At 35.4% G+C, this 13808-nt stretch overlaps 1 protein-coding gene across 3 annotated transcripts in view; it reads left to right on the top strand.

Annotated features, from left to right (window-relative positions):
• The window catches only part of zgc:158464 (uncharacterized protein LOC791139 homolog), a 129137-nt gene that overhangs the window by 9156 nt on the left and 106173 nt on the right, over nt 1-13808 (top strand). For all 3 annotated transcript variants that reach the window (XM_048168493.1, XM_048168490.1, XM_048168492.1), the window contains exon 2: nt 13696-13808. This exon is cut by the window's right edge and continues 20 nt beyond it. In XM_048168493.1, the coding sequence (XP_048024450.1) occupies nt 13696-13808 (113 nt within the window). The remainder of the gene's footprint in view (nt 1-13695) is intronic.

Genomic DNA, 13808 nt, shown 5'->3' with positions numbered 1-13808 from the left:
CTTTTGATGATGTTTTGCACTGTAGATGAGGAGATTTGCAAAGCCTTTGCAATTTGACGTTGAGGAATATTGTTTTTAAAGTATTCTCCTTTTTATAGCTAATCATGCTACAGACCTGATATCAATTAACTTAATTAGTTGTTAGATGTTCTTCTGGCTGAATCTTTTCAAAAATTCTTGCTTTTTCAACCATTTGTTGCCCCTTGCCAACTTTTTTGAGACCTGTAGCAGGCATCAAATTTGAAATGAGCTCATTTAGTGGATAAAATTGTAAAATTTCTCTGTTTAAACATTTGTTATCTGTGTTTTATTGTGAATAAAATATTGGCTCATGTGATTTGAAAGTCTTTTAGTTTTCATTTTATTCAAATTTAAAAAGCGTTCCGGAATTCAGGTCGTATGTTAATAAATAATTGTAACCAAACTTAAAATGCATAATAATATTGCAGATTCCTTGTTACATCTGAAATCAGCTGTTTGTCGTGTGTTTTAATGCATTACACATTTTTTTTTAAAGGTGTAACAATGAATAGATAACTACTACAATTATTCATACAATGCATTATAAGGTATAATTAATGCATTAAAATATTTGTATAATGCATCATATATAAAGGCTTCAAGTAAAGTGTTAACAAAAAGGTAAAAAATTTTTAGGACTAATAGAACATTATTTTAGTTTTGTGCACTTTTTTTCATTCAAAATGTCATTTATTTTTCAAATAGCCTTTTTTGCATTAAAGTATTAAACTGAAAATGGTATAATAAATAAATAATGGTCTTAATTGTCCTAAAAATAGGCTGCATGTTCTTTATGAAAAATATAATTTCTTATTCTTTGTTTGTGTTGAAATATAACATATAATGACATTTCTTGAATTGCATATACAGATCCACAAATAAACTATTGCAACTGTTGCTAAAATAAGAGTGTAGAATGCACACAATATATGCTGAAATATGTGTGTGCATTATAAATATGCCATGTTATATTTTAGCATCACAGTTCCATTTCTTCTCCCTGCAGCTTTCTCAATTTTCCCTCTAAAATTCAAAGTCAAATCTGTAGGAGAGAGAAAGAGTGAGGTGAAAGGAAATTGGATTTTGTCAAGCGTATCCCCTAGTGTTTAATCTTGAATATCTGTGCTGTATTAAAAGTGCTGTAATCTTCTTGAGTCGCGTCCGGTCGGGTCTCTGGCCGAGAGAATGACGCTACAATGCTTCGGATGGCCGATGTCACAAAGACTGACAAAAGTGCATTTCACTGTAGGATGAATTATCCATCTAAATGAGAAGATCAAGAATGTATTAAAGCTGAAATTTAAAGAGGACCTATTACGCCCCTCTTCAAACTCTTGATGTTGTTTTTTTTGCTCTACTAGAGCAGGTTGATTATTTTCCTCATATTCTCCATTGTTGCAGCTCCTCTCTTCCCAGTCTGTCAGTAACGCTCTGTTTAGTTCCTGTCTCTATGAAGCCCCTCCTTCTGAAAAGCACAATGTGCTCTGATTGGTCGGCTGGAGCAGTGTGTTGTGATTGGTGTTTGGGAAATGTCACGCCCCTTACCATAACCGCCAGTTTCAACACACTACTAACTAACTCAACCAAGCCCCGCCCCTTTATTCTGCGCATTAATTATTTAAATGAGGAATATTGTGAAGAAAACTCAAGATGGAGGCGTTTCAGAAACACTGACACTGATATAGAGAAGAACTGGAACTTTGCAGAGCTTTTTCTGCTCAAACAGCAACATTACACAATAAAGAAAGATGGAAAGAACAAAACAACTTGTCCTGTTTAAATAATTGTCATGTGCAGCTTCAGCTCCATGATGCTTTATTTGACCGTGTTGTGAGCAGCAGTAGCTGTGAAAGTTCTGCAGATGTGAGGTGGAGGGTCGCGGTTGTTTTCTGGCTCTTGTTCACGTTCCTCTGCTCTGATGCACACATGAACAGCTCGAGTCTGTGATGGATGACTCGTGGCACATGATCAATGGCTCTGTTAACAACTTCTCAAAGTGACATAAAAATCACTTTTGCTTGCAAGCTGTGTGAAATTCGATGCACTTTTATGAAATGTGTTATATGGAGGCTTAATTTTGATTGCTAATAAATTAGTTTAGCAAAACACATGAGGTGTGAAGAGAGTTACAGTGAGAGTGAAGGGAATACTGATGGATTATACATGCAAGCACTCATTTACACATCCTAACATCCTAACATATAACATCATAACATGCTAACATATAACATCCTAACATATGACACATAACATAACATATAACATAACATGTAACATAACATAACATGAGATGTAACATAACATAACATGTAACATAACATAACATGACATGTAACAACATAACATGTAACATAACATAACATGACATGTAACGTAACATAACATGACGTGTAACGTAACATAACATGACGTGTAACGTAACATAACATGACGTGTAACGTAACATAACATGGCGTAACGTAACATAACATGACATGTAACATAACATGACATGTAACATAACATAACATGACATGTAACGTAACATAACATGACATGTAACATAACATGACATGTAACATAACATGACATGTAACATAACATGACATGTAACATAACATGACATGACATGTAACATAACATGTAACGTAGTAACATAACATGTAACGTAGTAACATAACATGTAACGTAACAACATAACGTGTAACATAACATGTAACGTAACATAACATGTAACGTAACATAACATGACATGTAACATAACATGTAACGTAACATAACATGACATGTAACATAACGTAACGTAACATAACATAACATGTAACATAACATAACATGACGTAACACAACATAACATGACATGTAACGTAACATAACATGACATGTAACATAACATGACATGTAACATAACATAACATAACATAACATAACATGACATGTAACGTAACATGACATGTAACATAACATGTAACATAGCATGTAACAACATGTAACAACATAACATGTAACATAACATAACAACAAATATACTATTGCAGCTGGTGCTAAAATAAGTGTAGTATACACTCAATATATTCTGAAATATGTGCACAATATCTAATAATAATCACAATGAAGTAAATGATACATGTTATACTGATACTTGTATCCAACATTGGAATATAAATGTGTTTTTATGATTTTAAACAGGAGTTTGTCATTTGAAACAGAGTGAGTGTCGGTGTAACTGTGGAATGACGCATGTGTTTTCCTGGCAGACGCTTCTTTAGCAGCTCAGAAAGCACTGAGATGATCACCTCAGCTGTGATGGAGGGATCATGTCTGTCAGAGGCACTTGGAGAAATCAGCATTTACACATTTTCAATAGTTGATTTTGCTGCTGCTGTGATGTTACTCTGGATGTTTCACACAGCTGGACGCTATTCTCTTCCCTGCACTCTTTTCTTCTGGCCGTCATCTCTGTGCTCGAGCGCTTGTTCAAACTAAAGGGCCCCTCGGTAGAAAACCTGAAGTGGGTGGAAATAATGAATGGACACACATGCTTCACAGGCCCTGAATCAGCTTATCAACATCTGATGAGTTTTTCAGTTTTACAGTCTGTGGATCGTGCCGTGTATCTTTTGATTGTTGACCCAAATAACACTCTCCAGGATTTTTTGTGTTGGCTAGAGTTGTGCTTACAGATTTCTTTTAGGCCTGTAATAAATAATGTGAGGAAAAAATGCATATTATGCTACTGTACAACAGAGAGCACTGTCAGTGTGTGAAGTCAGAAACGCAAGCATTTTTCCTTTTAATCTCTTGAGCAGCTTAGCACAAACATTCGGTCTCGGGCTCGTCCGTCGAATCTCAGATGTGGTTTGCTGGTCCAGTTCAGAGACGTTCGTTCTCTCTCTTCTTGCTCTCTGTTTTGTGCAGTGAAATCCTCCTCTGTCTGTAATTTGGTGGATGGCGCTCCGAGCGGCTTTGTGCCGGGGCCGATTGGCCCCTCAGCGGGCCCTTCTCATTAGATTTGATCGCAGCTTTACAAAGCGTTACCGGCAAAAGCACAACAACAGCAGAAAGGGCCCCTTTGAAACGGCCCTTAATGCAATCGTGCCACTAAGCCTCTGGTCCGATTAGGTTATCCGCCGCTGAAATCCCCTGCGGTTCCTCGCGTAAATCATCAACGTCAGTCCTCTCCCTCTCTTCCTCCATCATTTTCTGGGCTTTCCAGTCTCCGGCCGCGACACTTTGACAGCCGGGATGGTGTTATCGGGAGAAATGTCAAGTCGGAATATTTCCGGAGGTAGAGAACGGCTCGAAGCTACAAACGCAACAGGAGTAATTTGAACTGTGTGAGAATTACAGTTTATGGATTCAAGTAAAATTTATGACCCTCAAAGGATGTTTTATAATCAGATTTCAGAGATGGACGGAATGAGATGAGAGGAGAAGAAATTCAACCTTGTTTTTCTCTGTTGTGACTTCAATTTAGCTTCAATCTTCTTATTATTACCCTGCGTTCTTAATGTTAATTGCTTTCCAAATTCATTTCCCTTTAATGATTTGTATCTCTTGTAATGAGCTCTCACAGTACAGGATTTCATATTTCTCTAATGGAGCAGCTGACTGAAGTTTCCTCAGATTTTCCCTCCAGCTCATACTGATGCTTCATCGGATCGGTCCGAGTCGCTGTCAGCTGTCGTGAAGAGGCCACATTCTTTCATTTTTTTCAGTATAATTAATTACTGTAGATGTTTTAGCAAAAACAATATAGACACTTATTTTAATTTTTTGTTTTATTCATTTGATTTAATTTTTTATAATACATTTTTTTGAGTATTATAAATACCTTACACACAAACATAATTTTTTTTTATATATTTATATACACTCATTATATTTTATATTTTTTTTATTTGAAGTACTTTTATATTGTGCTCATATATTTTATTATAATATTCTATTGCATTATCAGAAACATAATTGTTTTAATTAATATTTTCAAAAATATATTGTATATTTTTTACACACACACACACACACACATATATATATATATATATATATATATATATATATATATATATATATATATATATATATATATATATAATTTTTTTTATCTTGTGCTTATTTCTAAGGCAGAGTCGGCAGTAAATCACACTCCTTGTGTTCATTGTAAATGTAATCCAGACCTGATGTTGGTGACATTGCTGAGGTTTATTTGAAACTTCATATTGTGCATATATTACCGTAGAAGCATATTTTTAATTTATTTATGTATAATATATGCACAATATCAAGTTTCAAATAAACCTCATTAAAAATAAAAATTTAATAAATAAAAAAAAATGTTTTTATAAAAAACAATTAAATAAAATATAAAATACATTTTAAAAATATTGATTAAAATAATTGTGTTTCTGATAATGCATTGATTTAATGCATGATTTACTGCCGATTAATGCATGATCCAGGCCTGACGTTGGTGACATTGCTGCGCTGCTCGACCGCAGCCTCTGATCTTACTCAAGCTTTACTTTAGGATCCATGAGTCTGATCTCAGACCAATAGTAATCAGGCAGGGCTGTTTTTCTCAGCATGTTCCTCGAGGGCATGTGTGCGTGAAGCTGTGCTCCAGTTTGACTTTCACGACAAGCGTGGCTTTCTGACACACCCAGCACATGGCAGGCAACAGATGGTGGCTGGCCCTGCGTCACCGTGAGGCCCTCGTACCCTCGCTGAGGCTTTACACGGACACACACGGCCTCGTGTTTACTATAGTAAGAGCCACTTTGCTTAATAGCAGCTTATATCCTGAAGAAAACGAGGAGAGAATAATTAAGTGTGGTTAAATGTGAAACAGAGGGCGGAGGAAATGAACTCTAAACTTTACACATAGTTTGCTATTGTTGCACTATAATTAGTCTTTCCTTTTATTAGTCTTTTTAATTACTGTGAGTTCAATGTCCTCAAATACATAGAAAGTTCTGAGTGACCAGGAGCGGTGATTAAAATCTGAAAAATGTTTTACATTTTTACATTTACATTAAAATAAATATTTAGCTGTTGAATAAATCAATTAATAAGTTTCTTCTCAGCGTTGTTAGTTTCATATGCTTTATGCAAATATGTCAGAATGCATTAGTCCAGTTTGTGTAAATGTCTTTGCTGTTTTTACATAAAATGTCTTCATTTATAGTAAAATGTGTGCTAAAAAAGTTTGTATGAATCAATTATTAAATAAATTCCATTGTTAACTTCTTAGCTGTTAATTTCAAATATTTTTGAAATATTATAATTTCAAATAATTATGCAAATATATTTAATTTTTAAGAAAACAAGCTAACATTTTTTCAGCCATTTATGCAGATTCCTTAGTCCATGCTGTGTACCTTTTTTCTAAAAAAACAAAACAAAAACTAATATATATATATATATATATATATATATATATATATATACATATATATATATATATATATGTCATTATAGTGGCAGATCAGTTGAGTTATAGAAGGCGGTTCTCATATGAATGTTTCATATGTCAGATAACGCTGCTCTCTTCAGGTCTGTGGACTCATCGAGTTCAAGGCCGACCTTGACGTGTTTCAGAGCGAAAACAGCCCCACTGAAACCAGAACATCAACAACTGTGAAAAAGGCTTTTGACTGGCTTCACATGTGAGATTGAAAGATGGCTGAAAATAGATCTGCTCAATCCGTCCTCTGTGCGATGCTTGTTTGTCCTCGCTTCATAATAATGCCACATTTCCAGCTAGTAGCGTGTCCTTAAGCCCAGGGCGTTACAGCGTTTGGTGCTTGTGCCAGGTAATATTTGAGAAATACCTTGATGGAGTAATTCACTCCAGAGGACATCTGCTGTCCACCTGTCACATGCTAATGAAGTCCAGCATATCGGCTCGGTTCAGAGTGACATAAAAGCGTGAGCCCTGTTTACTGTGCCGTGTGTGCAACAATGAACCAGTGTTATTTTAACATCATTTTATTTTTGTACTTTCTGTTTTCCTTTTCATTTTAAAGTTTTATTAATTCTGTAAATTTACAAAAAATTTGTCATTTTTCTTTTTATTAAGTTTTAGTTTTAGTCAGCTTAAATTAAACTAAATTGTGACATCTAGGTATCTTCTCTGAAATAAACACATTATTTAGCATTTTATTTCAATTTTTATATTTTTATAAATTGTATTTTTCAATGAATATTTTATATTTTCTGTTTTAATTTTAAAGTTTTAGTAATTTTGTTGTCATATTTATTTATTTATTTTTAAATATGTCTATATGGTTTTTATTACGTTTTAGGTAACTTACACTCTAAAAAATGTTGGGTTAAAAACAACACAAGTTGTTAAATGTTTGACCAACCTGCTGGGTAGTTTTATTTAACCCAAAAATTGTTTAAAAATGACAGTATTGTTTGCTTAAAATGAACCCAAAGTATGTTGGAAATTAACATTTATTAATGTTTAATAAATTAATATTTATTAATATGCTTAATGAATAATAATGAAACAATAAACATGTATTAAATTGCTTATTAATAAATGTTCGCCTTTTGATTATTATTGTTGCCTCTAGAAATTATGTGTCTGATTTTAATTTTGGGTCCATTTTTAAGCCATATAGTCATTTTTGAACAATAGTTGGGCTAACATTTAACCCAACCGCTGGGTTTAAACAACCCAATCCCTGAGTTTGTCCATTTTTCAACCCAACTTGGGTTGTTTTTAATCCAGCATTTTTTAGAGTGTAGTTTTGGTTATTTTAGTACTTAGTAAACTATGAATTACGTTTAGGTATCTTCTCTGAAATAAACATTATTTATGCAACAATTATTTAGCATTTTATTTCAGTTCTTTTTAAAAAGCTTTTAATATTTGGCAGTCAGATTAAATAATTACTATTAAAAATTGTGGTAAATATTACTTTTGTTTTATTCATCACATTGGCAATGGAAAGTCAAGTATCACTCTTAGAAGAAAAGCATAAAGGGTTAAGAATGTTTTAGGGGTTCCATCATGGGATCATTTTATGGATTTAGTTTAATTTAACAGCTCGTAAACCTACTTTATCACTAGAAAAAAAAAACCCTGTTAAACATGAAAGTATTGTGCAATCATAATGATTTATGAAACCTTATTTGCATAAAGTGTTCTTTAAGAACTCTAGGGTTCTATATAGAATCCCATTGAAACTTTTTGACACTGAAAACTGACATTCTAGTCTGTACTTTAGTCCCAGAAGGCAGTGCTGCTGTGTTCAGTTCCCTCTGACGCTGCTCTGATGGGTTTCTGGTTTTAGCTTCAGTCAGTGTTTCGTGTGGTTTGGGTTCGCTTTCGTCCCTCTGTAAACACTGGATGTGATGAGGGGAGTGTTTCAGAAAGAAAACAGCTCAGCCTCTGAAATGAATTGTAGTGCTGTTGTTTCTAAAATCTATCATTGTGCCATTAAAGTTTTTGATTAACAGTGATGTTTTGCAGGAACTTTATCTGTGGTAGGAAAATAAACTGGAGTTTATGTCCATGCTGGGCCTCGTCCCCTCTCTCAATCCCACAGCACGCTGAGGAATAGCCTGTAATTACAGCGAGAGATGATGATGGCCTCTGTTCTGCTGCGCTACAGCCCCCTCATACCTTAAACTTAGAAAAATGCAGGGTTTCCAGCAAAGTTCGTTTTAAAATCCTAATTGTGGGTCTTAGGTTATGTCGATTTTTTTTTTTTTTTTTTTTTTTTTCTTCTCTGTTTGATGTTAAAATACTTCTTCCTTTCCCACTCTCATGTGAAGAAACGGTAATAAGTAAGCCATTTGTAGGTCGACTCTGGAAGTCATTATGTGTGTGTGGAGCTTTGTTTGCTTGACCGGCCTGATTTGAGTGGTTGCATCATTGTTTTTGAGAAAATTGTTTGAAAATTATTATTTGTTGAGTTCTTTTTGGTGCTGATAGTGTTTTGTAATTGTGTGTACAACCCGTTTAACCTGGTTTTGCAGTGGCAATTGGTGTTATTCAATTCATAATCGTCGTTTCTTTACTCTTTCTGTGAATTCAGTATCATATAAGTTTTTTTTCTTTAATTAAAAATGTTTTATTTTAGTTCTTGTAGGAGAAAATCTGATGAATATTACGTGGACAATTATTCCAGAGTTCAGGATCAACAGCAGAAAAGGCACTATAGATTTTTATTGTCTGAACATTTGACTAGAAAATCAGCAATGCGTTGTGGTGGTAAGCCATGCAAATGCTTAAAAACAAAACAGTAGCACCTTAAACTCAATCTCGTACTGGAAAGGAAGCTAATGGAGAAAATCCAAGGATGGTGTAATATTATCCTCATTCTTCTCGTCTGTCAGAAGAGTGGCAGCTGCATTCTGGAAGAGTTTCTGGCAGGACAGATGGTACTGGAGATTCCCATAGAGAGAGATTTACAGTTGTAAAGGACAAGGAAAAAAGCAAGTATATTATGCTGTTTTTACATGGTGACATGCATTCATCAAAATGGAAGTTGCTCGGTTGCAAATCTCATTGGTTGACCTAGAAAGGCCAGATAACATTATAAATCTTATCGTCATCACGCAGGCTTCTCACCGAGCAACATTTAACCTCTTCCAGGTATTAAATGATTATACCTTTACCTGTTTGAGTGGTTTGACAACTGTGAGTCATTAGCGTAGAGTTGATTAAAAATAAAGAAAGCTGTGCCTAAAGGACACAGTGAAAATAAAATACTGTAGGACCGAGAACGGAGCCCTGTGGTACACCACAGTTCACATTCAAATTAAAATGTCCTGATAATTTCCTCACCTCCATGTCATCCAAGATGTTCATGTCTTTCTTTCTTCAGTGGAAAAGAAATGAAGGTTTTTGATGAAAACATTCCAGGATTTTTCTCCATATAGTGGACTTCACTGGGGTTCAACGGGTTGAAGGTCCAAATGTCAGTTTCAGTGCAGCTTCAAAGAGCTCTACATGATCCCAGACGAGGAATAAGAGTCTTATCTTGAGAAACCATTCGACATTTATTAAAAAAAAAAAAAATGATATACTTTTTAACCACAAATGCTCGTCTTGCACTGCTCTGTGATGCGCCACATATGACGTAATCATGTTGGAAAGATCACGCGTGATGTAGACGGAAGTACAGATCAAGTGTTTACAAAGTGAACGTCAAAGACTAAGTCAAACGCTCTTTACAAAAAAAGGTAAAACAACGATGAAGTTGGAGGAGAAAATGAGATTGGAGTTTTTCGCTCTACGTCACGCGTGATCTTTCCAACATGATTACGTCATGCGTGGAGCATCACAGAGCAGTGCAAGACGAGCATTTGTGGTTAAAAACGTATATAAATTTAATTTTTTTCAGAAAATGGTCGATGGTTTCTCTAGATAAGACTCTTATTCCTCGTCTGGGATCATGTAGAGCTCTTTGAAGCTGCACTGAAACTGACATTTGGACCTTCAACCCGTTGAACCCCAGTGAAGTCCACTATATGGAGAAAAATCCTGGAATGTTTCTCAAAAACCTTCATTTCTTTTCCACTGAAGAAAGAAAGACATGAACATCTTGGATGACATGGCGGAGAGTAAATTATCTGGACATTTTAATTTGAAAGTGAACTAATCCTTTAAAGATGCTGGAGATGAAGACAAATGTTCAAATCTGTCGGAAAATGTTCTGTCCTTCAGACAGAACTTGGTTAACTTAAGCAAAGCAGACCCTGTGCTGTGGTAGTTTCGAACTTATCTGAAACATCATCATAAATATCATCATAAACATGAATCAAAACGTTGTGACTGGGACATTGTGGTTTCCTTTCTGTGTGTGGCTGAGGTCTATTTGTAGTTATCCAATTATGGTAATGCTCTTGTCTTTCTTTTGACCGCAAGCCATAGAGAACAATTACAGAGATTCATTTCCAAAACACACACTGACCTTCTGTGAAGAATGTTAAATATGTGAGATGAATGGCGTTTGTGAAGAGTGAACCAGCTTCTGCTGGAGTTGTTCGACTCCTCCTCATGTGGTGGACGTTCTGCCCCAAAGGAATAAAGAGATTTGTCCAAATTCAAAGTCCAAACCTCTGCCAGGGACCAGCGCAGCAGATGGCACAATCTCACTGAACTCTTTTCTTCTTGCTGAGGGCAAAATCATGCATGTTTAATTTCACACCGCAGATAGTGTTGCCATTATACTAAATTGAATTATTCATTCATATTTTTTATTAATTTTGTGAAAGGAAATAATATCACAATTTCCAGAACGTTAACATTGCAGAATTGCACGGACCGCGTCTTTGTATTGCTGGTAGTTCACGCTCCGTTGGGTGACTGGTATTCCAGAACAACACTTCCTCGTACAGGAGCTTATTGTTTTGTCACATCCTCCCTTGAAATGGTGTATTTTGAGTCATTGATTACAGCTTTGTGATAAATTCCAATATGACAAACAGTCTAGGGCGAATGAATGAATCTCAGAGCGCTGGTCATGTGCGTCTAATTACCATCATGCGTGTGAAATACCCTTTACAGAAAGAACAGGCCTGCAATTAAACACGTCTGCGTGCCAAAGGCTGTATTTTTGCAATGTTGTGTGAACAGAGAGGAACAGTTTATACTTCTTTTCTGTTGATTCTCTTTGTCTGTCTCGGCTTCAGACGGCACACCCACAAACCACCCACAATCCCTTCACCGACTGCCGCATACATACTGCACATGAATGTGACATGGATTATTCCACAATAATAGGCCAATGTGAAGATGATGATACGTTCAACTGGTGGAGTGGTTTGACAACTATAGGTCATTACCAGATATGATGAAAAGAAAATTTGTGTTTGTGGAAAACTGAGCCAAAAGGACATGCATGCAGTGAAAATAAAATAGGGCCTAGGACTGAGCCCTGTGGGACACCACAGCTTAAAGTTGCTTAAGACGGAGACAAACTCCCAAAACTGACGGAAAAATGTATATCCTACAGATAGGAAGCAAAAGCAGATGGCAGTTTCTAACTTATACAGAATATTATCTAGCAAGCATGAATCAAATTTTGTGACTAGAACACTGAATGAATCTCAGAGATTGATTCATTACCCCTAGAATTTAAAAGTAGAATTGTACAATTTATCTTTGTTTTTGTGAAGTAATAGATTACTTCAAGAGGCGAGGAATTGTAAATTAGAAAGTATACTGCAATTTTCTTGGACAGAAACTTCTGTTCTGATAAATCCACATCTAAACAGCACTTGAAAACAAGAAAATCAGTTTGTTCTCTGTACAAGCCAGGTAAATGATCTGCATTATTAAGGAGTGGTTCTTGGCCAAAGTAAGATGCAGAATGGGCCAGGCTTTGTTAGGCTACACAAGACTATTCTTTGAGAGTATTTGTGTGTGAAATTATAATTACTGTACGTGTGACTGTTCGGCTACCTTCTGTGCCTTTCTCCACAGTCTCCGTCTATATGTGTTCCTCGAGTCTCGTCCCTGCAGAGAGGGGAACAGTGGGATAGAAATAAATGAATGAAAGTGAGCCAATGAGACTTTGTTCTCATCCTCTGATTCTCTTCTCGCAGAGTAAACCAGACTCACTTGCACTTCTGAATAAGAGTTATCTTTTGATTGATATACATTTAAATCGCTGACCCCAAACTTTTGAATGCTAGTGTATCACAGTTTCCACAGAAATCTGAACTGTTCTTGACATGAATAACAATAAATAAATGTTTCTTGAGCAGCAAATCATCATATCAGAATGATTTCTGAAGGATCATGTGACACTGAAGACTGGAGTAATGATGCTGAAAATTCAGCTTTGATCACAGGAATAAATTACACTTTACTATATATTCACATAGAAAACAGCTGTTTTACATTGGAATAATATTTTGTGATTTTTACTGTATTTTTAATCCAATAAATTCAGCTTTGATCACAGAAATAAATTACACTTTACTATATATTCACATAGAAAACAGTTCTTTAAAATGGTTAAATATTATTACAATTTACTGTATTTTTGATTAAATGAATGCAGCACTGGTGAGCAAAAGAGACTCTCTCAACACATTAAAACACTGATAGTGTACACTGCCCTCAAAGTTTGGAAACGTCCTAGAAAAGTGGGGTTTTGGACAATATTGGCATGAATTCTTTTTAATTTGTGATAATTTTGCACTGATAAGGGACAACACAAACTACAAAAACATATTTTATTACATTAACAGTTTATACATAGAAAAAACTTACATTTTCGATGCATCAAAATATCCAGCATTAGCATCTATCTGACCTAAACTGGGTTCTGATTGGTTCATTGTATTCTAAACTTAATTGGCAATCAATTGTTGAAGCTATTAAGGTGTGCTGACCCAAAAATCTTTTACAAACCTGAGCCAAGTTTAAACACAGCTGGCAAAGGGGCATGTCTGACTTTGACATGTATATATTGCCATTATTATGTAATCAAAATGAAAATTATTATTGCTGGTCTTCAGTGAGTTACTGTAATGTATTTGCACCAAAAAATGACAAGGATTTATGCTGATATCGTCCAAAACCACACTTTGCCAGGGGTGTTTCCAAACTTTTGAAGGGTAGTGTACATGCAATTATAATTGTGTCTTATTGGAATAATTAACTTGCATGTGATGTAATCAGTTTAAAGATTTGAACTCTTATTTTTCTCTTGCATTGCTCAGCTCATCATCCTAGAGGACTACGCCGACCCCTTTGACGCAGCGGACCAGGCGGGCGGCACGCAGACGGTCACGGAAAAGCCAGCGGAGAACGACGGCTACATGGAGCCTTACGA

The sequence above is a fragment of the Megalobrama amblycephala genome, linkage group LG19 (genome assembly GCF_018812025.1).
Source record: "Megalobrama amblycephala isolate DHTTF-2021 linkage group LG19, ASM1881202v1, whole genome shotgun sequence".
Lineage (NCBI taxonomy): Eukaryota > Metazoa > Chordata > Actinopteri > Cypriniformes > Xenocyprididae > Megalobrama > Megalobrama amblycephala.
This window is presented reverse-complemented; position numbering and strand designations above follow the sequence as displayed.